The sequence below is a fragment of the Lacerta agilis genome, chromosome 2, assembly GCF_009819535.1.
Source record: "Lacerta agilis isolate rLacAgi1 chromosome 2, rLacAgi1.pri, whole genome shotgun sequence".
Lineage (NCBI taxonomy): Eukaryota > Metazoa > Chordata > Lepidosauria > Squamata > Lacertidae > Lacerta > Lacerta agilis.
In genome coordinates, this window is record NC_046313.1 from 39,937,637 (window position 1) to 39,964,814 (window position 27,178).

General features: G+C 44.1%; 1 protein-coding gene across 2 annotated transcripts in view; it reads right to left on the minus strand.

Moving 5' to 3' along the window:
* The window catches only part of ADGRE5 (adhesion G protein-coupled receptor E5), a 51,585-nt gene that overhangs the window by 14,722 nt on the left and 9,685 nt on the right, over window positions 1–27,178 (minus strand). Inside the window, exons 2-10 of one of the 2 annotated variants that reach the window (XM_033139688.1) lie at window positions 13,705–13,761; window positions 11,398–11,466; window positions 10,250–10,369; window positions 9,265–9,399; window positions 7,464–7,607; window positions 5,101–5,147; window positions 3,821–3,913; window positions 744–912; window positions 177–290 (exon numbers count right to left, since the gene is read on the minus strand). In XM_033139688.1, the coding sequence (XP_032995579.1) occupies window positions 177–290; window positions 744–912; window positions 3,821–3,913; window positions 5,101–5,147; window positions 7,464–7,607; window positions 9,265–9,399; window positions 10,250–10,369; window positions 11,398–11,466; window positions 13,705–13,761 (948 nt within the window). The remainder of the gene's footprint in view (window positions 1–176; window positions 291–743; window positions 913–3,820; window positions 3,914–5,100; window positions 5,148–7,463; window positions 7,608–9,264; window positions 9,400–10,249; window positions 10,370–11,397; window positions 11,467–13,704; window positions 13,762–27,178) is intronic. The other variant, XM_033139689.1, reaches the window with a different exon arrangement.

A 27,178-nucleotide genomic window follows, 5' to 3' on the forward strand; every position in this document is an offset into this window, starting at 1 on the left:
ATCGCCCTACCCCACCACAAAATACAAAGCCTGGCCTTTGAAGATGTGTCCTCAGGGAAGCTGGCTCTTCTCCATTGCCTCTTCCCAGCTTTTCCTGTCAGCTGAAGGCCTCTTGCTGTGGGCCACAGCTGCATCTGTACTCCAACCCCTTTGTGGTGTACATGGGGTTCCCTTACCTTCACCTTCTTTGCTTACTGCTTCCCAGTTTAGCTCCATTTGGGTAGAATCCTGCAACAGCCGTGCTGAGCTCTGGCTTCGGTTCCCAGCTGTCCTGATGTCCATGGTCAACTCTGGAGTGAATGAAACAAAAACCCAGGCTGAGTATGACAGCCAGCAGAAAAGACAACATCCCAGGAACATGTGTCATTTCCCTCAAAAGCTACTCCACTTGTCGTCTCTCCCAGCATGGGAGAGATCTTGCATGCCACAAAGAAGAACTGGGAAAGGAGGGAAGAACGTTCCTGATGATTCCAGTGCCAGCCTTTCCCACCCTGAAAGGGTCACAGGGTGCACAGCCAAGGAGCCAACATGGTGCCCTTCAGATGCCTTAGGGACTCCCAATAGCCATCATTCCTGGTCATTGGGTCATGCATGCTGGGCTGATGGGAGTTGGAGTCCAACATCATCTGGAAAGCTACCCCTGGGAGGTAGGGTAGGCACACCTGCAATGGGGGGAAAACAGGAAAATCCTGACCTCTGCCACCGAGGGAACCCTCAGGTCACCAAACGCTCTGCACACCAACCTGTTCCATTGCTGCTCCCGGTGCTCACAGTGTTTTTGGGTAAAGCAAATGCTAGAACTCTGAGCAGGACCTCCACAGTTTCCATCATCTCGGTGACCAAACGGTGCCCCTGCTCCTTGTTCGCACTTGGCATCAGAGCCACGAGGTCATCCAGCAGTGCCAGCAGACTCTTGAGAATGAAGATAGGATGTCATCAGCTCTCAAGGAAAAAAGCTGCCACCATTATAGTCCAGAAACTCAAAACACACAGAGCAGAGATGGTCAATGCTAGTCTGATTAATCAGCTTTTCATCAGAGCAACTGCATGCAAGCACTGAGAGGGTAGATTTCGACCGTGTGTTGCTTGTTCAGCGCACGGGAAATGGGAATGTAGTTCTGTGAACTTGTGTATGGTTATTGAAACATTTGTTGGCTCGCAGTTTGAGCCAATGTACTGCTGTGTAGATTCTGGTGGGAATTAGGATTGGGAGACCAAATGGCCAAGTAGATGCCACATGGCAACGACTGGCAGTGACTTGTATGTTCACAACCACTTCAGAACTTCCCTCTTGAACTATTAATTCTCCCATCTTAAGAAATGCTGTTCTCCATTTTTTTTTTTACTTTAGAGAAAGCAGCATAGTTGTTGTTTTTAAAAAAGGAGGGATTAGGAAATATTCTGCATAGTAACACCTGATTCCAAATATAGTTAATTGGGAGTAAGTCCCATTGGTTTCAAATTTACTACCTTACAGGATTGTACCCCCAAAAAAACACTACACAAAAAGTTAGTAAAATACTAATAGGAGGTAGACAAGTGTTCTAATCATCCTTCCATATGTAGCAAGATTTCAAATTGAAATTTTCAGTGATGTGGGGGGGGGAACCACTGAGTTATAGGCACCTTTGGCTGCCAAGTCATTACAGCAGATTGCAACAGATTTTGTATTTGCAAGTTACAGGATCATTGAGCAGAGTTCTGTCTGAAGCCACTGAACCACTTGGCAAAGGAGGGGTGTGTGTGAACAGAAAGTTTGCACATTCCTACCCTTATACATTGCATCCTCCTTTATGCTCTTGATAGAATTTTGTATCATTTATGTCATTGGTTCCCACTCTTCTTTAGACCACTGCCTCCTTGGCTCCATAAACTCATTCTCAGTACCCACTACCCTACACAAAAACTATTCAGAATAGTGGTTTACACCAGTGTTTCCCAAACTTGGGTCTCCAGCTGTTTTTGTACTACAACTCCCATCATCGCTAGCTAGCAAGACCAGTGGTCAGGGACAATGGGAATTGTAGTCCAAAAATACCTGGAGACCCAAGTTTAGGAAACACTGGTTTACACAACCCACTAAGATAATAACACAATAAAGTTCAATACAGGAACAATTATTTGCGCATTTATTCAAAATTAAATTGGAATTATTTTGTTTAATTAATTCAACAAAATTAATGAACTTGATCCACTAATACCAGCTTTTCAAAGTCTGATAGTCATTTACACCTTCAGCATATGGTTTGAGTGTTATCTCACTTGATGTTTTGCATTTCAGAAGAAATACTGTACAATTGACTAAAGCAGTAATGTTTATATTGGCTCATGTTGCGAACAGCAATAGCTTTCTGGTAGTTAATTGTTCCAATGGTGGCTTATTGTTAACCTCTTAGCTACCAATGGAAATGCACCAATTTTTGCTGTGCTGTGCGAATAGAAGTTTTGTCTACTGACTACCAGTTGAAGCTTGTCCAACTCCCTCTCCCATTTTTTTAATGCTCATAAATAAACAAAAATTGACGCAGCTGGGATTGATCTAATTCAGCCCTGTAAACTGAACTGGTCTTGGCAATATTGTGCAAACATTTGCATGAGTACGGGGAGGATGGAGGGCTGCATAAACATGTACACAGTGCAGTGGTTTTTGTTTCAGTATACTTCTTTTCTTTAATAGCCACTGCTTTTGTTAATTGCTGCTGGTGTTTAGCTGCTATTATTTAGGGTTAAGTCAGAGCAATATGGCTTTAACTGGATGACGACGACTTATGAAGGGTTGTTTCCAGCTAAATTATACTCAAGAGTAGATCCTTTGAAATGAATGGACCTCAGTTAGCCATATCCAATCATTTCAATTGGTAAGCTCTGAGCAGGACTAACATTGGAGGCGGCCCAACATTTTGTACACCACTCGTGTCCTAAAAGGCTGTGTATAGTTCAGTAATAAATAAAGTAAAATAAATGGAAAAACTGCTGCTGGAAAGGTGAGGGCATTAAGGCAGAACGGCCAATGAAGGGAAGGTCACAACCAGCATGTGTGTGAAGAAAAAGAAGCACAAGGGAAAACTGAATGAAATTTTGCCCTTAAAATTTAAGAAGAATCTTTAATCACTGATAGTGCTGTATTTTGGCATTACTCTATCTGACCCATTGCTAAACATTCCCAGCACCAGTGTCTCTGGCCCTCCAGATGCTGTTGGACTCCAATGCCCGCCAGTCCCAGTCAACATGGCCAATGGTCTGCGATGTGGCAGCTGTTGTCAAAAGCAATGTCTGCAGGGCTCACAGGTCCTGCACCCAAAACTAGACCACAACCATGTTGTTTAGACAACCTTTTGGTCTGGGGTGTTTCACTTGCAAATACTGTTAGTGTGAAATGGAAAGTAGAACCAGGTCATTTGAAAAACAAATATGCTTTCCCTCATTTGCTTGCTCTACAGGGGCAGGAAATGCGCATAGGTGTGTGTGTGTGTGTGTATTTGAGAGTCACTTACTAAAATGGTCTTAAAGGCAGCTTCATGTGTAACATTTGCACGTGTTCCTGCACTGTGCAGGCTTGTGCAATATGGGTACACCCTGCAGAGACTCCTCATTTGTTGCAATTACTGCTTCAGTGGGAAAACCTACCCTCTCCTCGTGGAAAATGTATGAAGCACCATTTTTCTTACAGGGAAGTGATGGTTGGCTAGAAAGCACTACCTGTTGGCCTCTGTTTCCACTTATTTTTGGAGCAGCACATTCTGATAAGCCCTGCAGCTCTGACCTTTGGAGTAAAGGCACGTGTTAGAGAAGGCAAAGGAGAAACCAGCTTGAAACATACCTGCAGCTGCTTCTTTGCCTCTGTTGCCTCTTGCATTTCCAGCAATGAATCGCAGAGATGCTTCCTTTTTGCTCTGAAGTCACAGAGGAGTGCCTGGAAAACAATCCCCACAAAACTTTAAATTGCTGCGCCTGTTTTAAGCCTATGGGCCAAGCAAGGAAGCAGGATTCACATCTCTTTAGTGCTGGTACACTTGATTTTTAAAATAACAAACAGCTGGCGCCAGGAGGTCCAGATCAGGATCATGGCATGAGACGTACTTTTAAGTCCTTTGCCCCGGCCTCAGTCCCAGACTGAACAGACAGCCCCCACAACAGCTCTTTGCAATGGGAGGGAAGCTGCAAAGGGCTAATGCTGCGGACTGAGCAGCTGCGTCACAAATGCAAGAGGAAAGAGGCCCTAGGAAATGCAGAGAGCGAGATTCAAACCAAGACAAATGGCTGTAATCCAGCACACAGCTACATGCGCACAACACCTATTTAGGACAAGTGGGCACAAGCTGACAGCCAGTATTTTGTTCTGACATTTAACAGCAATGCTCAAATTTCCCTCCAAAGTAGTTTAAATGTTCCCACTTTCAGTAAGCTGGGGCTTTATGAGGATGCTTTCAGGGAAGCAAATCACAGATGTTTTAATTCTGTGGCTACATAACTCATGGATTAATTGTTACCCCTCAGCTGAAACATAAAGCCTTCGGATGGATCAGTAGTTTCACGGGCATGAACATGAAGGTAATTATCTTGGTAGGAAATTCCTGGGGTTCAAATTCCACAAGCTCTTATTTTAAAAGTCACAAACATCCCCCTCTGCCCTGTCTCAATGGACAAACAAGACAGGACTGTATATAGAAATGCAGCTTCCTGAGAATTTCAGCTAAGTTTTTTTTTTAAAGTTTCTAGTCCTTAAGATGGCAGTGCAAACATGATTAAGTGGATGTGGGAAGTACCTAGAGGGAATCTCCACCATCAGTGTATGACAGCAACCAGGTTTCCAATGGTTATGCTGTAGAGCTTCAGTGCCATGAACAACTTTTTGCCTCTTCCCATAGCCAACGTAAAGTATGCCAATTAAACACTATATCCAAATCTTCACAATTTGTATCATTTATACATGCAATGTAATGCAGCTTTCCTTAGAGAATTTTGATGGATTTGGTTCTTTTTTCAAATAACCAGATATATGCAGTTCTCGACACAGCAACCATTTACCCAAGTCAGTAGAAAGCCTATGCATGTAGTCAATTTGGTCTTGATTTCCAAGGTCCAATGTTAGGGACTCACCTGTTCATCTGAACAATTATCACTTGAAGGCTCTGGGCAGCTGAATTCTGGGGAAAGAAGGACAAATTATCAGAAGGTATTGCTCTCCATCCCTTTCCAAAAAGCCTTTCACATTCTGCTTGCTGTTTTTGAGAGCCAGGGGCACAATGCATTCTTCCTTCTACTGAGTAACCCATAATGGCTCCAGCAGCTCCTGTTTGAGTGGTAGTAGCTAAATATGTCTGAACCCAACAACGGATATGTATTAGGGCCATGCAGCGACCACAAGATTCAGCTTGTTTCTGTAGTGCTTGGAAGCAGATTGGTCTACTTCAAATCTGCTCTGTGTCATTCCAATTTAATTTGCTTTTTGGGTCCAAAACCGATCTGTTAAATCCAAAGCTCTGCTTTGTCCCCATTGACTATAATGGGGAATATAAATATGACTATAATTTATTTCCCCTTTCACATAAATGGATGAAATTTGCAGGAAAATGAACCCCTACACAGTGGGTTAAGCCTGCCAAATTCCAGGCAGATCCATCCAAAGGTTTTTGTTTAGGGAACATTTAACGGTTGCTTTTTTAATTAAAGAATAAAAGTCTCTAACTTTGTAATTTTCTGCCAGAATTGGACGCAAATTGCAGGCTTAGTTGCTCCTTCTGTGGGGATGAAGCCTGTCAAACCTTGGAAATATATATGTGGTGGTTCTTCTGCAATGGCAGACTTTACTTTTGGGGGGGTGGGAAAAGAGAAATTTTCTCCCCTCCTTTTCGTGGGCAAAAATGGGGACATGGAGGAGGTGCTATCCCCCAAATGCTGTCCGTTGTTTAGAAATGACGTTCCAGCACATGTGGATGAATTCAGACTACAAGAACTCACAGCCATGGAACCTTGTTTCCATGCTTTCAAATGCTGGCCACGGCTATGGAGCAGTTAGCCCCGACTTTTTAAGGATGGGCTGGAAACTGCGACAGCACACGAAGGGAAAGTTGGGGGCCACATGCCTCTAAGGGCCCACACGCCGACATACCCCTTTCTCTCTGTCTCTGCTACCCCCTTCCTTCTCTTCTTCTTTCTGGCCTCCTCCTCCTCACTCACAGGGCTGCAAGGGAACAGGACAGACAGCCCTTACCAGATGTCTGGCCTGAACACTTGCAGAGGCCTCCCCTCTCCTTCCGCTATTCCCCATCCAGATTTGGCTCCCCATTCTACCCCTCCTGCTCTGCATCCTTCCCACCAGGGTCCCCTCTTCATTGGTAGGAAATTACCGTATTTTTCTGACTATAAGACGCCCCCATATATAAGACGCCTCCTATTTTGGGGGGCTCAGATTTAAGAAAATGGGGGGGAGATGTATCCATGTATAAAACGCCTCCTAATTTTTGACATTATTTTTTAGTAAAACAAAACCAAAAACCTAGTCTTATACACGGAAAAGTACGGTAGGTCAAGGGCTGCATGTGGGCTTGCCACCCCTGCACTAAAGCCTCCCGTTGTGGTTTGCTGAGTTCCTGGCTTAGTGCTGCTGCACACACCTGGGGATGTGGGAAGAGTGCTGGCAAAAGGCATCTTTCCCCTGGGATACACCTGGCTGTCCTGGCCATACTGGCCCTACACAGCAAGGATTGGCGCAAGCCGGCCGTTCTGGAGCCACAAGCCCCGGGAGTGCTGCTGAAACAAAGCTCCTCATCCCTGCCTGGTCTGAAGGAGCCCGAAGAAGTGGAGAGCAGAGGGTGGTTAATTGTTGTCAATCACTCAGGCTGGAAGGGGAATCTGTCAAAGCAGAGTTCCAGGGGAGTGGAAACTAGACGCCCCTGTGGAGATGAGCCATCGATGGAAGTTGTAAGGAAATAATGCACCTGGGTAGCCTAGTTAGATGTTGTCTGAGCAGAAAATGATCACTGTTAACGCATCTGGAATCAAATTGTCTCTGCATGCAGGGAGCCAGTGACTGAGGCAAGGAAGGCAAGGTAAGTGTTTTCAGTTTATTGAAGTAATCAATGGATCTTTTCTGCATTTCTTCCCATGCGGATTTAACTTTACTGGAGTATTTTTTTAAACCAAGGAATAGTGCTACACTAAAGCAAGAACAGAAGGCAAATGTATGCATCTCCCCACCCTGCATTATCTAGACTCTAGGTCTATGTTTATTACACATCATGGCCTTTGACAATGTCAGCCTCCCCCCTCCCCTTAGAACACGGCCCCCTGCCTAAGGTTACCAGCCGGCCCCGTTTCCCGGGACAGTCCCCGGATTTACAAATCAGTCCCCATACAAAATCCATTGCAGTTGAAAAGTGTCCCCGGATTCATTGAAAAAAATCTGGTAACCTTACCCCTGCCCTCTCCCCCATTTCCTAGCCTCTTCCACCAAAATTCACCTTTGCATTTTATGATGTTTTGACCCAAAGGTCCAACATCCATATACCGGAAATATCCTGATGGGCACGTACACAGAAAGCTCCCCTCGACGTTTTCACATTTGGCACTTTCATGACAAATATTTCGTTTACATTCATCAATATCTGAAAAGGGGGGGGGGGAGAGAGAAACAACAACATTGAGAACAAGAAATCTGAAAAGGGAAACAAGAGGAAGAAGTAAGAAACAACCAAATTGTGTCCTAGCATTCAGCAATCTGTTGAGTCAACTGGGGGTTGACTCTTTGGGGACAAGGTAACTAGATAGAATCGCAACTGTGTAAATTCAGTTCTGCTGCAATGCATTCTGCATTATTCTGTGGCTGCAATTCAACTAAGTTTTATTCAGAGCAGATCCACTGAAATTAACGAACACAACTAAGTCAGGCCCATTAATTTCAATAGGTCTACTCTGAGTTAAACTTAGCTGACTATCACCCCGTATAACATTTTTATGATGATTCTGTAAAACAGTGTATTTATTTAGATTTCTCACCTGACCTTCATCAGAGCATGCTGTCAGATCAGGGCACTAACACAGACTTAAAATAAAAATACAGCAACAGCAGATCCAGAACAAATAAACAATAAAATAACATTGACAGATGGAGTTAAGACTTGGGGCAGTTAAATAGGCATCTACAAAGGCTTTCTGGGTGCCAAAAAATCTGCAGTGTAGTGCTGCCACATGAATTGCACCCAGGCTAAAGTATATGCCTTGAACCGTTCCTTTGGGTGCTAGTTCTCCATCAGAAGGGCCTCTTGATGCTGAACTGCAAAACTATTGGGGGACGGTCTTCCAGTGTCATGTGGGTGAGAATGATACTGACAAAGGAAGGGTCCGTATTATTATTTGAGCCTGGAAGAGGCTTCACACAAGGACTTCCCATTTGAATATGCTAAATCCTCTCCTGTTGATAGGATTGGAAAGTCCCTGTGTGCACAAACTTCCACATACACAGTGGAAGTCTCTTGAGTACACTGAAGTCAACCCTGATGGCAGCTTCTCCTTTGAGTTTTGGCCCAGTTGGCAAGAGAAGCAAGTTTCTCATCCCTACAGCACCTCATGAACGGATGGGAATGAGGATACTGGAGAAGATAGGAAGGGCAAAAAAAATATGTCCTAGATTAAAGCCATCTATTCCCAGGTTTCCTTCAAAAAAGGCTCACAGAAATGGAGGACGTGGCAATCCATCTGGGAAATATGGCCCCAGAAAGACACTACAAACTGTGTTGACTTGACAAGAGGCAACTGCATGTGAATTATGCCATGCAGAAATCCACAGTTTACATGCACAAAAGCTTTAATCCCTGTAAAATGTGTAACAGTGCATACAATAGGCAGATGATTGTTCTGGCATCACATAACTGATAAAGGAACACAGAAATCTTACATATGGTAGGTTTATGCACAGGTATGTTACAAACAGTCATATGAAATATGGCCTCATTGGTCCTCTACATCCAAACATGCCCATTACAGAAGCTCAACTTCACATGTTTTATCAGTGAATTGTACACCAAACTTCATCCAGGGAGCTCAGACTGGCTTAGACAGCCCTCCAAGCAATCTCTATTCCAAGCACTGGTCATGCTGAGGTCTGTTTTGCTTTAGCATCAGATGTGCTCAGATCATCCTCTGGCCCCAACACATTTAACATCACTAGCTAATTGCGACTCTGTGGTAAACGAAGAAGTGCCATTGCCCATGCATTCCTTTGGCCGGGTAAGAAAGAAATGTTGCATTCCCTCTGAGCTGTACCTCTACATAGCTTTTTGTCATCTTGTACGCTCTTCGCAAATCCCGGCTTGCATTTACAAAGGTAATCCCCTTTGGTGTTGATGCAACTTCCATAAGGTCCACAGATGGAAGTGTTTTTCTGGCACTCATCAATGTCTGTAATGAGAAATCTGCTTCTAGGTGAAACACGGCAAATTGGCCCCCAACCATCATGATAAGCAGGAAACTGCTTATGGCTGCAGAAAGGCAAGCCATTCTAGAAAATCCGCCTTCATTAAGCCATTCAAAGAAGCATGCTGTTAGCATTCACTTAGAGCAGCAGTTCTCAAGTGTTGGGTTGCAAGAGCATCGTAGCTGGCATGCCAGGCTGTTAGCAGGGACAAGAGGGCATCCCATTCAAATAATAATTTTTAAAAAGGCTAGCGTTAATAGATGTCTGCTGAGTATACCAGATTTTAATGGCAATTGCCATCTGCAACAACTCAAGGAACCTCCAGCTTAGAGGGTGAGAGAGCAACACAAGTCAAGTTTTTAGGTTAGTTTCAGCCACGGAAGCTGCAAGCGAGAAGGTAATGAACTGGAGGCATAGCTAGAGGATGTTGTGATGCGGATGCTGCGAAACAACGTGGCGGTCTTCCTTGCCTCGCTTTGCAGCAGAAATTGCTGCTTTTTGTGCCGTCCCCCACAGAGGTTCCCCACTCTTGTGTTACAGACTCAGCTGCCAGAAGTAAACTAAGAAGACTAAATTATGACATCTCCACAACAAGCAAATTTTAGCAGTTACTGGGCTCCCCACTCCCAGGAGCAGAGTGTTGCGTTTGCTTGAGAGAAGCGCTCCTGTTTTTATTCCCAGATGGTACACTTAGGTTTGGTGCTGGTTGTATAATTTGTGCACAGCTCCACGTACAGCAAGACTTGTGCCCCTGCTGTAGCTCTCAGCTCTATATGTCAAGTCAGTGCCGTGCCTGGAGCGAGCATGCTGCATCTCAAGCAAGAAAGCCCTTACCCTTGCATGCATTTTCCTTATCAGGGTCAGGCTCGAATCCTTCTACACATACACAGGAGTTGTTCTTGCAGTTGGCATGGAATCCACATTCTAATGTCTTCTCAAGGCATCGATCCTCATCTACAAATGCAACAAACAAGGATACACTTTGCAATCTGGCAGTTAACAGTCTCCTGCATGCATCAAATGGCTGAAGCCTGGGAACTCCTTTGAAGGGTATGGATCCTGTGTTGCCCACCCCCCGATGTTGGATTACACCTCCCATCATTCCTGACTGTTGGCCACACTGACTCGGGATAATGGGAGTTGGGATCCAACAGCATCTGGAGGGTCAGAGGTTCTCTGACCCTAATTTGAGGAATCTGATTCTATGTCATAGCTGGGTCCTCTAACCTAGCCTTTCTCAACCTTGGGTCCCCAGTTGTTGTTGTACTACAACTCCCATCATCCCTGACCACTGGTCCTAATAGCTAGGGATGATGGGAGTTGTAGTCCCAAAACATCTGGGGACCCAAGGTTGAGAAAAGCTGCTCTAACCCAAGAGTGCCAAATGTAATATTTTATCCTAGAATTGTAGAGTTGGAAGGGAACCCGAGGGTCAGCTAATCCAACTCCCTGCAATGCAGGAAACTAAACTAAAGCATCCATTGCAGAGGTGTCTCCATTGTAGCCTCTCACATCCTCACACAAATAATCAAGTCATACTGAGAGCTTGGAAGTAGGACAAAGGGTTGGCAACATTTCTCTTAACACTGGGGCAGGAGGTTTCTGGTATGTGTGCATGGGACCTCATATTCAACATTTCCTGTTATAACAGGGGCCTATAATTTGGGGCTAGCTCTGCTATTCAAGCCAAAAGCTGTAGGCCCCTGTAGGGGAGCCTGTTGGCTTTGGATGCTGCTCCAAGAAGGTGTTCTGAGTGTGGCAAGATTAAAAATATGACATATTCATTCTATAAATATTTAAGACCAGGTCATTTAATGTGGCCAACTGGTTGCTGTAATTGCTTTTGTTTCTTCATTGTGGGCAACTGCCGGAAAAGCAAAGAGCAAAGTTGTTGGGTGTCTTTTTTTGATTTAAAAAAATGTATTTTACTTTAAAATCACTACTGTGATCTGGTAAGCAAGTCTAATTACCACAACACTTACAGTCCTCGTCTTCATAGGGGCTCTCTTCCGGTTTACAGGTGCCACCAACCTTTTCCTCCTGTGGGCAGTCTGTTAGGACAGAGAGGAGAACAGCAACTGGTGAGTCCCTGCCTGTGCCATGCAGTCAGTTCCCATTCTTCTCACTTCCTTTCCAGAGAAACAACACTTAAGCCCACCTCCCCCAAATCAGACCTCCCCTTTCCCCACTACATACTTCCAAAACAACTACTGTAGTCCATCCATGTAGAGTGGGGAATTAAATATTCTGCAATCAGAATATATTATGGTAGGAGCAGCAACTCCAGAACTCTTATTTCTTTCATTTTTTTTTGAGAATCCAAGCTTTCATGTGTGCCAGAGTTTGCAATTTAGTTATTCTTAAGTATCTTTGTTTCCAGGAAACAATAATCCCTAACATATCTGGAGGAAGAGCATGTAGCTTCAGGAAAACCTGAGGCAAAAAAAAAAAAAGCTGCTTGGAAGGCCAGGGAATTCTCATTCTGAGTTGAGTCAGATCTAAAGTCATTCAGGCATGAGAGCCCCTAATACATTTAAGAGTTACATTCAACTAACCATTATTCAGAGCAAACCCACTGAAATGAATAGCCATGAGTAACTTAGGTCAATTATTTCAATGGGTCTACTCTAAGTAAAAGATAGTAAAATACAAACATGTTTTTAAAAGGCAAATTTCTAGCCTTCAAGTTTGCACATTAGCAAAGATTTCTAGAGTGGTCCTAGGTGACAAATCACTGGTCAAGCAAATTTGTGCAACAATATTGATTATTTAAATATATTAGACTAGTACCTAAGCATTTGCTATTTCACCTGTAAGGAAGTTTATCTACAATATAAAGGATATAGGAACATGGAAAGCTGCCTTACATTTATTTATTCATAAAATATTTGTATACTGCTATTTATATTTTTTTCCTGACAGCCTAGCAGTTCGAAAGCATGTCAAAGTGCAAGTAGATAAATAGGTACCGCTCTGTCGGGAAGGTAAACGGCGTTTCCGTGCGCTGCTCTGGTTCGCCAGAAGCCGCTTAGTCATGCTGGCCACATGACCCGGAAGCTGTACGCCGGCTCCCTCAGCCAGTAAAGCGAGATGAGCGCTGCAACCCCAGAGTCGTCCACGATATCACCTAACGGTCAGGGGTCCCTTTACCTTTACCTTTATTTATATTTTTAAAACTATCAAGATGGTTTACAACCAACTTAGAAATATACAATTAAAAACATGTAAAAATTTAAAAATGGAGATCAACTAATTATCACAGATATTTTTTAATTGCTTGAAAAATCTTGATAGCATGTTTTTCCAGCAGACAATTTTATTTCCCTTTGGAGGTGGATTGTGCCTTTGTAGTTTTGGCCTTCCAGGATGTGATGCTTTATGGTTTACATTTTTTATTCTTTGTTATGATTGCACTTTTTTGGTTAATAATTCAATAATAATAATTTTAAAAACCAGAAGGTGCCTGCAGAGCATTCCACATGACTGGGCAGATAACATTAAAGGTTCAGTTTCTTGTTATTGTCAGATGAGCCTTGTCAACAACGCTCCTGCATGATCACGCTGGGCTATAGTGTTTAGAAAGTCCGTAAAGTACCCTGGACCTAAGTTGTCCAGGGCTTTGCAAATACAAGAACCTTGAACCTGGCTCCGTAGAAAATGTGCAGTCAGGGCAGGTGTCAGTCATGTGCCCGTAGTCTGGCCATCTCATTCTGCATCAGCAATAGTTTCCAAACCAGGCCCAAGGGCTGCCCCACACAGAGTGCACTGCAGTAATCCAGCCTCAATGGATTACTGCAGTGCACTGGCAATGGCCAGGCTATCCCTGTCCAGGAACAGCCATGGCTTGGTAAACCAGATGGTGCTGTTAAAAAGTACTCCTAGCCACAGAGGACACATGGGCCTCTAGTGACAAGAGATGTATCCATGGGTGCCCCCAAGATGTGCACTTGCTCCTTCAAGGGGAAGCGACTCCATCCAGAATGAATAACTTGCTTATCTCCGGGACATGGAAACTACTGACCCACAGTATGGATGGATGGAAAGACATTTCTTCAAAATGCAGTCACAGTGCTATGCATAACCCCATGAGCTGACCCGTAAGATGTTCTCCCTGTCTTGGCTATCACTGCTTTGTGGATTGCTTGCTGCACCCAGCCATACGGCAGCTCTTTCTTTTGGTGTCCTTGGCACACGCTACACTCCTCCACAAACAAACAACATGGTAAAGCGATGGTTTTAAACTGGCCCTCTATTGCTTCTCTGAAGGCTTTTTAATCCACATAACTCACCTTCTGCTGCTTCTCGTTGGGCATCACCTCTAGACTGAATCAGGATTATGAAGAGCCCTGAAAGACAGAGAGCCCCAGTGTCAGAATTACCATTAATTTATACCTTACTATTGCTCTGGAGAGCTCAACACATGGTTCTCTTTCCCACCTTTCTTTATCCACAATCTACTATGGGAGATAGGTGAGGCAGGTCCATGACTAAGAGGGAATTTGAACCTGTATCTGCCCAGTCCTAGTCTAACCCTCTTACACCACACTGGCTCTACTCACCTGCATGTCCCAGCCTTCCCAGAACTCATGGGACAGGTCATTTGGTCCCACCAGGAAGTAAAAGCTTTGTGGATCTCACAAACACCTCCATGAGTATTTAATGGAGGCAAAGTCTATCAGTGGCTACTAGCCACAATGGCTATGGCCATTGTTGGAGGCAGGATGCCACTGAAATACAACAGTTAAAACCCAGGACATTTATGGAAGGAAGGAAGGCAAGATCTGGAATATCAGCCAAGACTGCCCATCACTCAGAGATAGGGGAATAACATAAGGGAAAGCACACATTTGTATTTCACCAGGTGATCTCTTTAGGAATTCAGCTCTTCATATTATTACATCAGGATGCAATCCTTGGGTCTGGTTCTGTGGCTGACTCTGAATGAATAGTAAGATAATTTCCTGTCCTGATTATCCAGCCCTTCTTTCCCCTTACTGCACAGCTCTCTTGGAAGCAGTGGTTTCTCAAAGGAGGGCAGCTCTGTGAGAAGAGCCAGTTTCAAGTGATGGCTTACACAACTGCTAACAGATTACAGTGACTCCCATCTTGGCAGCTGAGACAGAACAGCCCTCCAGTCAAAGGCCCTCCAGAATAAAAGGCTGAATCGACAATAGATTCAAGGAAAGGCGTTCAGTGGCAAGAGGCCCCAGTATTTTTTATTTAATTAAATCATGTTGTGACCATTTCACTGACTGTCGAGTCATAAATTTATATTTAAAAAATTATATACTGCCCCTCCAGATGTAACTGAACTACAGCTCCCTTCATTCCTGTTCATTGGCTGTGCTGGCTGGGGCTGATGGGTGTTGGAGTGCAACATGCCCCCCCATGTAAACAAACATACAAACCCACTTAGTCCTTTCCTCTATGGCAAGGAAGCAGTTTCTCCCCTACTGATAGTTAAAGAAGCATGGAATTTTAAGGGCATGAGGCATATTCATTTATATTAATAAAGAGAAACAGATGGTTGTGATTTTATTTTATTTTGGTAGATGTCTGCTACATTTCTTCATTCGCCTTTTAAAGACTTCCTAACATTTACAAACATTGTGCTAAAATGTTGTTTTATTGCCTCGCATGTGTTGTACTTTTATTCATTGTATTGCAATTCAATCCAAACAACACTGCATCTGCAAGCACAACAGATTCTCGTTTCATGCGTATCCAACAATGTTTTTTTCTTCTGCTTAGAACCAATGTGCAAATTGAGGGCCAATTGTTTGTGCAGGGTAATAACCAACACAAGCAAGTGGTTAATTTCCAAGAAGTGGTTTCTAGTCTTCAACCCGCCTGTAAGTTACACTTTGTCACCTAGAAGTGAACATGCAGGGTAGACCACAGCAGGCTGTGGTTACACAGTGGTATGTGAAATGCTGACTGCAAGGGCTCCTAGCTACTTTCTTCTCTATTGTTACTTCACAAGTTCTGGCACTCAGCCCCGGTTCAAACAAAAGTCCCAAAAATGTGTCAATAAATAACTTAAGCATATACAATTACAGAAGCTTGCTTAGCCAAGCCTGGCGCTGCAAAAGAGAGTGGCAAAATCCTTCAGCAATATTAGAAGCTTAGTTGATGATGAAACACAAGCATTTGATGGTTGGTCCTGGGAAGCCTCAACAGCGTACTGGCAAGCACAGACCCTTCCCATCTTCTGCAACCCAATATACAGCTCTATTATTAACAGAAGGTGGAAGTCAACTACGTGGGTTTTCCCCCCAGAGCAGACCCACTGAAATTAATGCACATTGTTAGGTCCATTCATTCCAATAGGTCTACTCTGAACAATACTTAGCTGAATACCACCCAGAGCGTTTGATGCCTGCCATCTTTTCTCTGAGCTCTTTCCGATGCCTGGCCTGAAACAGAAAATCAAGCTTCTACTTACAGCTAAGAGACCATGATCATCTTCTTTTATAACAGGGTGAGGAAGCTGTAGCATTCTAGATGTTGTTGGACTCCAACTCTCATCAGGCCTGGTCAATGGTTGGGGTGATGGGAATTGTGATCCATCAACATTTGGAGGGCCACAGGATCTCCATCCCAGGTTCACATTTGCTTCTCTTCTTCCTTTCTCTAACAATTGTATTCAGCAGCTGAAGAAGACTGCTGAAAATTGATATTCTAAATGGGCACTTCTTTGAAGCTCTGGACAGCCTGTGGTAGGTGGACTAATGGTTTGGTGTGGGACAAGGCAGCTTCCTATTCCCCAATGATAGCGTGTGTTCATGTCTTTCAACTAATTTACTAGGAAGTTAAATTCTCCAGGCAGAATTAAAATGATGGGAATAAAACCAAGAATCATCTGGGTAGATTAACTGATATTACTTCTTGCCCGAAGTACTAGAGGAAAGCTAGCTTTAGTACTTTATATTTTTACTATATTGTCACTAAGTACATATTTTTCCATATATAAGACTAGGTTTTTTCCCTAAAAAATAATGTCCAAAATTTGGGGGCATCTTATACATGGGGGGGTGTCTTGTAGATGGAAAAATACGGTATATTTAGGCCGCAAGCCTACATTTGCTTAGTAAGTCCCACTGAACTCAGTGGCACTTCCTTCCGAGTAATTTTTTTCTGAAGCAGAATTTATTCCAAGCATGTATTTTATGCATCTCACATTTGGGTCTTCCAAATTAAAAATAAAATAAATGTTACTGTAGAGTCAGTCAAATCTTTCAGACACTCATCTGATTCTGATCATATTTTTTTCCAGCCTTCATTATAGATCTCCTCTGCTCTTATTTTTATCAATTCTGATTTATATTCATTATTTTTCTACTTCTTGTAATTATAATATACTGTAAGTCCAAGCAACTTCAACTGAAGAGATAAAGTACATGCTTATCTTTCACTCCATCGTGCCCACATTATGTCTCAAATGTCTTATCAATCACATTACTTGCACATTCCTTCATTCTATCATCAAGTTTCTGCAACGTATTTTGAAATGAGACCAATAGCCTTATCTTCTTTTTATCTTGCTCTTTCTTCTAGTTCATATCTTCCTCTGTTCCTGTTCTAACTTCTGTCCCTTCTGTTTCCTCCTCTAATCTCTTGCCCCTCTTGTTTCTTTTACAAACTTATCTCTCCTAGGTTTCAGATAACATGTCAAAAATTATTGGTCAGGGCATATATTTTGATTGAACAGAAATCTCCAGTTCACTTGCTTTGATTGCTATCACACAGTTGGATGCAGACTGCAAAATAGCTATAACTTTCTCCCTCTTATTAGTTGCTGGAGAGAAGAAATAAAATTAAATACACCTCCCATTATGTGTTGTAGAAATAATTCTTTTGTAAACATCCCTATGTGGAGAGGTTTAGCTTCATTTTTCATTTTACAGTTCTTTTTCCATAAGCAACAGAATAGATAGAATAAAATAGAACAGAATAGGTAGAATAGATAGAATAGAATAGAGCAGAATAGGTAAGAGAGGGACCCTTTTCTGTGTCAAATAATCCTCTTCAACTCTACCATGGGGACTGACCTCAGAGGTTTGCTGGCTAATTGTGCTTATCCTGCCAAGGATCAGGCTTAAAAAGTAAAGGGACCCCTGACCATTAGGTCCAGTCGCTGACAACTCTGGGGTTGCGGCGCTCATCTCGCTTTACTGGCCGAGAGAGCCGGCATACAGCTTCCGGGTCATGTGGCCAGCATGACTAAGCCGCTTCTGGCGAACCAGAGCAGCGCATGGAAATGCCGTTTACCTTCCCGCTGGAGGGGTACCTATTTATCTACTTGCACTTTGACATGCTTTCGAACTGCTAGGTTGACAGGAGCAGGGACCGAGCAACAGGAGCTCACCCCGTCACAGGGATTCGAACCACCGACCTTCTGATCGGCAAGCCCTAGGCTCTGTGGTTTAGACCACAGTGCCACCCGCGTCCCTACTATGCTCAATAATGGGAGGGGAGAAGGGCCAGGGCTTTGAGTCAGACCTGAGCCAACAAAGAGGTATCACAAGATTCACATTCCTTGCCTGCCCAGAAGGATTGTCCTTGGCTGTCTTCAAGGTCAGTGGATGGAAATCCTCTCAGTTTCTAGATATGATTAATAATCACACACAGGTTCCACAATCTTCATACAGCAAGGTCTACTGCACAGAGCAAGATCAATTTAATTAAGGTCAAAGCATTATTGGTGCTCAGCAACATACCTGTCCCCAAAGGGATGGTTTTTATTTCTGTTTGTCTGTTTACAACAAACAAGCTGTTGGAAGAAGCTGCAGTCTTGATCAGAAGTGCACGTGTGTTAGGATACTGTCATACCTCAGATCCTGAACGCCCTGGAACTTGGACTTCCTAATGCCACAAACCTGGAAGTGATTCTTCCAGTTTGCGAACGTTCTTTTGGAACCCGAATGTCTGACGGGACTTCTGCGGCTTCTGATTGGCTGCAGGAGCTTCCTACAGCCAATTGGAAGCTACGATTTGGTTTCCAAACGTTTTAGAAGTCAAACAGACTTCCAGAATTGATTCCATTCGACTTCCAAGGTACGACTGTACTCACCACTTTCCCTGCAGGCTGCTTTTCCTATCGAAACCACCCCCTCCTAGATACTTTCTGCCTTGTTAAGGAAAAGTTAGCAGCACCCCTCAGCTCTTTTATAGTCAAGAAAGAAGGGGGAACATCTAGAGGGAAAGATGTGTCCGTCCCCCTTTATGCACAAATGTTTGGTCCATATTGCAGCTTTTTACAATATGCTGAGTGATGGTGGAAACAAGCTCATGAAAAACATTTATTGTGACCAAGCGTCACATGTAAAAAGGTGGTTTGGCCCTTCTAAAGCCCTCCATGTTGAGCATCCCCATCGACACATAAGAAATAGCATTTTATCAGACCATGCTAACAGGTGACAATGGCCGGCAATGAATTGCATGACCGGAGTGGGGGGGTTTGAATTTGCCTCTCCATCACAGTTGAGTGCATTGGCCATGGGAAACTGCTATCCGCAGGAAGAGACAGAGCCTGGAACAGGCTTAACAGTAATAATGAGATGCTGGTGGGTCATGCACTCACATTCTTTCAACAGCTGTAAACAAACTTGCACACGGAACAAAAAGCCAAAAGAACAACAAACAATGCTTTCACCAAAATGGCTGCTCTATTCCTTGGCGTGCTTCCTGCAAAAAGAAAACGAACCATAGGCAAGAAATCAACAAAGCCAGCACGCTAACCCAGCGGTGGAGGAAGCCGCTCGGGCACCTGGGGCGATGCACACCCCCAGGCCTCCGGAGTCTACCTGCCTCCTCCCACTCAGCCGCCCTACATCTGGGGGGAGGTAATGGGTGGCCTGTTTGGTGCGGTGAGTGCCGCCCAGCACTTTTTGTCAACCCCCCCAGTGGTGACACCTGGGGCGACCCGCACCTACCACACACCCCTTCCTCCGCCTCTGCACTAACCCTATTTCCTTCTCAACATTATTTGGCAAGCGTCCTCCCAGTCAAGCAGCAAGTAGATCTTGGACCATGGGGACCTATTTGAAGTGTACTTAGCATTCATTAAGGTCATGACTGAGTCAACATACCAACAAGATAGCATCCCTTTCATTACACTGCACTAGTGCACAACAATGTAAGGTAAAAATGCAATACATTCATTCAAGAGAATAAGAGATATTCCACAGGAATGAGGAAGAGATGGCAGCAGACAAGTTTATACACATATGTGCACACAGAGAGTGCAATTTGAAGATGGAGGCATAACTTGTTGCTAGATTGCCTGTCCTGGAAGTACAGTAAGCCCTTGTCAAGGTAAGAAAACTTGTTGGGACTCCTCCCTGTTTGGTGTTGGCCCCTGTTTTAGAACCAGCCACCTATGGACATACACGACCTCTCACAGCTGTATTTTCCATTATTGTAACATTTGTTAGCAACTCACCTCTCCCAAGATCAAATTTCTATGCTCCTCACAAAAAACCCCTGGAAGTATGGAAAACCAGTCCTGCCTTTCTACCCTGCTCATGCAAATATCTAGCACGTTATTACTTTCTAAACAAAGCAACGCAATCGTTGTTCTTGAAAATGGTTAATTATTTAAGAATGCCAAAGGTAAGATAATATCCAGGGCTTTGTTTTTGTTGTTGTTCAGTCATTCAGTCGTGTCCGACTCTTCGTGACCCCATGGACCAGAGCACGCCAGGCACGCCTATCCTTCACTGCCTCTCGTAGTTTGGCCAAACTCATGTTAGTAGCTTTGAGAACACTGTCCAACCATCTCATCCTCTGTCGTCCCCTTCTCCTTGTGCCCTCCATCGTTCCCAACATCAGGGTCTTTTCTAGGGAGTCTTCTCTTCTCATGAGGTGGCCAAAGTACTGGAGCCTCAACTTCAGGATCTGTCCTTCTAGTGAGCACTCAGGGCTGATTTCTTTGAGAATGGATAGGTTTGATCTTCTTGCAGTCCATGGGACTCTCAAGAGTCTCCTCCAGCACCATAATTCAAAAGCATCAATTCTTCGGCGATCAGCCTTCTTGATGGTCCAGCTCTCACTTCCGTACATTACTACTGGGAAAACCATAGCTTTAACTATACGGACCTTTGTCGGCAAGGTGATGTCTTTGCTTTTTAAGATGCTGTCTAGGTTTGTCATTGCTTTTCTCCCAAGAAGCAGGCGTCTTCTAATTTCGTGGCTGCTGTCACCATCTGCAGTGATCATGGAACCCAAGAAAGTGAAATCTCTCACTGCCTCCATTTCTTCCCCTTCTATTTGCCAGGAGGTGATGGGACCAGTGGCCATGATCTTAGTTTTTTTGATGTTGAGCTTCAGACCATATTTTGCGCTCTCCTCTTTCACCCTCATTAAAAGGTTCTTTAATTCCTCCTCACTTTCTGCCATCAAGGTTGTATCATCAGCATATCTGAGGTTGTTGATATTTTTTCCGGCAATCTTAATTCCGGTTTGGGATTCATCCAGTCCAGCCTTTCGCATGATGAATTCTGCATATAAGTTAAATAAGCAGGGAGACAATATACAGCCTTGTCGTACTCCTTTTCCAATTTTGAACCAATCAATTGTTCCATATCCAGTTCTAACTGTAGCTTCTTGTCCCACATAGAGTTTTCTCAGGAGACAAATGAGGTGATCCGGCATTCCCATTTCTTTAAGAACTTGCCATAGTTTGCTGTGGTCGACACAGTCAAATGCTTTTGCGTAGTCAATGAAGCAGAAGTAGATGTTTTTCTGGAACTCTCTGGCTTTCTCCATAATCCAGCGCATGTTTGCAATTTGGTCTCTGGTTCCTCTGCCCCTTCGAAATCCAGCTTGCACTTCTGGGAGTTCTCGGTCCACATACTGCTTAAGCCTGCCTTGTAGAATTTTAAGCATAACCTTGCTAGCGTGTGAAATGAGTGCAATTGTGCGGTAGTTGGACTGATCTTCTCCAATCCTCTGGCCACTGCTGAGTTTTCCAAACTTGCTGGCATATTGAGTGTAGCACCTTAACAGCATCATCTTTTAAAATTTTAAATAGTTCAGCTGGAATATCATCACTTCCACTGGCCTTGTTGTTAGAAAGGCTTTCTAAGGCCCATTTGACTTCACTCTCCAGGATGTCTGGCTCAAGGTCAGCAACCACATTACCTGGGGTGTATGAGACCTCCATATCTTTCTGGTATAATTCCTCTGTGTATTCTTGCCACCTCTTCTTGATGTCTTCTGCTTCTGTTAGGTCCTTTCCACTTTTGTCCTTAATTGTGGTAATCTTTGTACGAAATGTTCCTTTCATATCTCCAATTTTCTTGAACAAATCTCTGGTTTTTCCCATTCTGTTATTTTCCTTTATTTCTTTGCATTGCTCGTTTAGAAATGCCCTCTTGTCTCTCCTTGCTATTCTTTGGAAATCTGCATTCAATTTCCTGTATCTTTCACGATCTCCCTCGCATTTTGCTTGCCTTCTCTCCCCCGCTATTTGTAAGGCCTCATTGGACAGCCACTTTGCTTTCTTGCATTTCTTTTTCATTGGGATGGTTTTCGTTGCTGTCTCCTGTATAGTGTTACGAGCCTCCATCCACAGTTCTTCAGGCACTCTATCCACCAAATCTAAATCCTTAAACCTGTTCTTCACTTCAACTGTGTATTCATAAGGAATTTGATTTAGATTGTATCTTACTGGCCCAGTGGTTTTTCCTATTTTCTTCAGTTTAAGCTGGAATTTTGCTATAAGAAGCTGATGATCTGAGCCACAGTCAGCTCCAGGTCTTGTTTTTGCTGAGTGTATAGAGCTTCTCCATCTTTGGCTGCAGAGAATATAATCAATCTGATTCCGATGTTGCCCGTCTGGTGATGTCCATGTGTAGAGTCGTCTCTTGTGTTGTTGGAAAAGAGTGTTTGTGATGACCAGCTTGTTCTCTTGACAGAACTCTATTAGCCTTTGCCCTGCTTCATTTTGATCTCCAAGGCCAAACTTGCCAGTTGTTCCTTTTATCTCTTGACTCCCTACTTTAGCATTCCAATCCCCTATAATGAGAAGAACATCCTTCTTTGGTGTCATTTCTATAAGGTGTTGTAAGTCTTCATAGAATTGATCAATTTCAGTTTCTTCAGCACTGGTAGTTGGTGCATAAACTTGGATTACTGTGATGTTAAAGGGTCTGCCTTGGATTCGTATCGAGATCATTCTATCATTTTTGAAATTGCATCCCAGTACAGCTTTCGCCACTCTTTTGTTGACTATGAGGGCCACTCCATTTCTTTTACGGGATTCCTGCCCACAGTAGTAGATATGATAGTCATCCGAACTGAATTCGCCCATTCCTGTCCATTTTAGTTCACTGATGCCTAGGATGTCAATGTTTATTCTTGCCATCTCATTTTTTACCACATCCAGCTTTCCAAGGTTCATGGTTCTTACATTCCAGGTTCCTATGCAATACTTTTCTTTACAGCATTGGACTTTCCTTTCACTTCCAGGCATATCCGCAGCTGAGCGTCCTTTCGGCTTTGGCCCAGCCGCTTCATCAGCTCTGGATCTACTTGTACTTGTCCTCCGCTCTTCCCCAGTAGCATGTTGGACGCCTTCTGACCTGAGGGGCTCATCTTCCAGCGTCATATCTTTTATATGCCTGTTGTCTTTGTCCATGGAGTTTTCTTGGCAGGGATACTGGAGTGGCTTGCCAGTTCCTACTCCAGGTGGATCACGTTTGGTCCAACTCTCCACTATGACCTGTCCATCTTGACCTGTCCATAGCTTCCCTGAGTAATTCAAGCCCCTTCGCCACGACAAGGCAGTGATCCATGAAGGGGCAGTGATCCATGAATCAAACTGAACTCTAGGACAAAAATTTCACACAATGTATGAAATGCAATCTGTCAGAATCAGTATTATTTCATGGAAGAATGCAACAACAACATTCAAAATAGAGTTTTTTAAAGCTAAAAAAAAGGAAAAGAAAGTAAAATGATACATGGGGGGGGGGAGGTGGGACAGGACATGTTGCACTCCAACACCCATCAGACCCAGCCAGCACAGCCAGCGGTCGGAATGAAGGGAGCTGTAGTTCAGTAACATCTGGAGAGGCACAGGTCCCCATCCATGCTATATTCCATAGGTAAAATTGAGCAGTGGACAAAAATAAAAATAAAGATTAGGAATCAAGGGTCCAGGAAAGCTCCCACTTCAAGCATACAGGCATTTCAGCTTCCTCGGTAGCACAACACAACTGCCCCCAACCCCAATTCCAGCTCTCTCTCTAGGATCTGAAGGCCTTGCTGAGAGGAAAACAATCCCCTCCACTGAGGTGCCATCTGCAACCTTTGTGCCTAGACCAGCACTCAGTGCCAGGAATGGTCTCCAAGGAACAACAACAAAAATCTCTCTTAGGGCCTAAGAAAAGGAATGTGCATTTCAAAAGTCCGTAAGCCTTATTGAGGCAGTAAGTTTGAAAGGTAAACCTCACTTCCAACAGAAATGGTGGCAGAAAAAGCCTGAGTCACTCATGCTCCCCCCCTCCACTTTTAGGTCTCATGTGAAAGTGTGAGATGCACACAAACACAAACACACACCCCGCCCAGATACCCATCCTCATGAAGCAGAGCAAGGCTTCCCCTTCCAGCTCTTCTGGGGAAATTCTGAAGCAACCCAGAGGTGACAGGAAAAAGAAAGTTCCGCCTCCTAGTTCTGCAGAAAGGAAAATGTGGTTAGCCACCTTAGGGAAACAGGGAGGCAATGCCACACACAGGGAGGGCTGAGGAGGAGCACTACCTACAAATTTACTGTAATTGCAAATGCGTCAAGGTTTTAGGGTGAGAAAGAGGTCAGTGGGACTTGATCACGGGGACAGCTGGGAAAACGGACTAGGCCAGTCTTCTTTGGAGATTCCACCAGAGTATTCAGAGGGGAAGGCAACTTGTACCCCCAGCGCCACAGAGTTCTTCTGCTCAAGCAGTCATGCCTGGAAGCAGTTCTGCTCTGGAAATAGCAACACCATGCCCTTTACCCCATCAACGAAGACCAAGTCTGTCCCCACAAGAGGTTAAAAATGACTTGCATGTCTCTGTCCCTCCCTGGAAGTCTCCCAAGGCTAGTTTTGTTCAGCTGGGTTTCATTTCTGAACTTTCTGGGAGACTCTCAGTGCTTTCCTCAACAATTCCCCCTCCCTCTATCCCACTACAAACTGGCAGGAGGGGCAGTGAAAATATACTGACAAGCATCACGCAGCCCAGTCCAGCCCAATTGTAACACCCTGAAGCTCTTAAGGAGGTATTTTGCTTCCTCCACATTTCAGCAACAGGTATATAGATAGGTTTGAACTGCCATAACAGGGAAAGGGGGTAGAGAAGCACACCACAAGGAAAGCAACACCCCTCGATGCCACAAAGCAGCTAGCTGACCTGCAAGTCTTGTGCACTGCACAAGCACAGAGCTCCCTCTACTAGGGCTGGGAGTATCAAAGGTTGTACACGGGTCTTATATCCGCTTTGCTAAGTTCTGCAAAAGTGGGAAGTTCACGACTGGCAGGCTTCCTGCACCGCAAGACGTCAAGAGCTATCTAGCCAACAAGGTGGGAACAGGCTCAGTAAGAGCAGTCCTAAACAGACCTGTGGAAAATTAAAAGTAGCAGGTGCTAAAGAGCTGGTTAACACTAGACGCAGGACAAATTTGGCAGGCAGCTGGAATGCTCCAAGGAAGCAGACGTATGAAAGAGACATTGGAAATGTCAAAAGACTTTGGCCTGAATCAGTGATGCATTTTTCAAAATGTCCATTGACCTGGGCTGTGTGCACACCATACATTAAGAGCACCCCTCAGAAGAATCCTGGGAAATGTAGCTCACCCCTCAAAGAGCTCCCCTTCCCAGCACCCTTAACAAACTCCAGTTCCCACAATCTTTTTTTGGCGGGGGCCTTTAAATGTCCTCAATGTGTGCAAGATGATGCTCTGTAGTACCAGTTATCTATAATCACATGTGGGGGAGGGGACCCTAAACTGCAGAAAAGACGCAACGCATTGTGTGTAAACACCTAGTTTGTCACAAAGAGAGTCACAAGGGTTCTGGGTAGTAAGTGATGTTATCTTCTCGGAAGTTCTCAAAACTGCATGATGCAAGTAATGTCAACAAAGAAAAAGAAAATATCACATCTGCAGCAGAAGTTGTGACATGATGTGAAGGGCCCTGGGAACTCGGCAAGGAGCTTCCGCACACATTCTTCCGCCCATGTCTGAGAGGAAGCCCCTGCCAATAAGACCCTGGGATTAGTGTGTGGACCTGCATCAACTGAGGTTCTGGTACCAGATAACAGAACCGCCACTGCTGCAATGCAACTTCCAGTTTTACTTTGAGCAGAGGTCACATTTGAAACACTAGTACAAGTAACTAAGCGTGTTAAGGGTGCTAAAAGTTGCCAGGAGACTCTTCACAGAGCCTACAATTCCCAGCACCCTTAACAAATAACAGTTCCCAGGATTCTTTGAGGGAATATGCGGATGTGATCAGAGTAATTTTTTTCCGTAAGGCTGTAGAAGAAGAATCAGTATAGTTTCATTGCTAGGCAACCAAGCTCTCCTTCCTATTGTCAGGGCAAATACAGCGAGCAAGTCAGGAGGGCTTGTAAAGCAACAAAACAAAAAAGGTGACAAGAGGAGAAGATTTCTAAGCCAGAAGATGAGGGGGAAATCCAGGCTACTCAGCAGCCAGAGTTGGCCGAGTTCAGTGGGCTGCAAAGAACTGGCACATAGTTCCAAGGATGAGAAAGAATAATGACTCTGGCACTGGCGCATGCTTGAAATGCAAGGCTAACTCCGAGCATGAATGATGCTGCTCACGATAACCAAATGTCCCAGTTTACTGGGAAAGAATTCAAACGTTGCTGAAGGGCACATCCGTCTCTAGGTTGCGGTCTACAAACTGATTAAGTCCAAGTACTCAATACAAACCAAAAAAGAATCCAACTGGTTTCAAACCTCCCAAGCTGCGCTCAACTGTACTTCTTTATATCACAGACTTAAAAGTAGCTTAATCTTCCTGCATTGGAGGTCATTGGGCTATATGACCCTCGGAGCCCCTTTCCAACTCTACAATTCTGTGATTCTGTTCCTGCTCTCTGGAGAATTCTGGATGCTGGAGTTCTGTGCGAGGGGACAGGTGAGTTCTTAGCACCACCAACAGATGGCAGATCATGAAGGTTACTGGTGTAAAGCAAACACACTTTTGGAATTCAGGGGCTGGAGTGGAGAAAAGTCACGGGGAGAAACACATAGGGGGAGGTTATAGGGATTACTTCATGCCCCTCCAACTTCTCCCTGCCCAAGTACCCCACTCCTAAAGCAGCATATGGGCAACAGAGGCATCATTATACATGTTTGTGTACAACATGTAGTTAAGCTCAAAACTTGCAGTGTAGAGATTCCCTCCCTCTCTGGCCCTGGCCCATTGTCTATAGCTGTAGCCTTTATCGTAGAGACATTTTCTCCCGTTAGCCAAATAACCTTGTACCCTAACCACTCAGCTTCATCATTTCCTTGTTGTCAATTTAAATTTCAGGTGACCTGGGAAATGTCATCCAAGGCAAATGGAAGTTATGAAAGCATAGTGGCAACTATTTAATAGGTCCTATTTGTTCCCACTTTGCATGCTAACCTGTAGTTAGTGCTGGTGCATGTCTTGGATTGCATTTATTTGGCTGGCTAAACACACAGGGATTGTTAACAGGGTCAGCTCACAATATCGCTAGCTTACAGCATATGTATGATATGCACATATA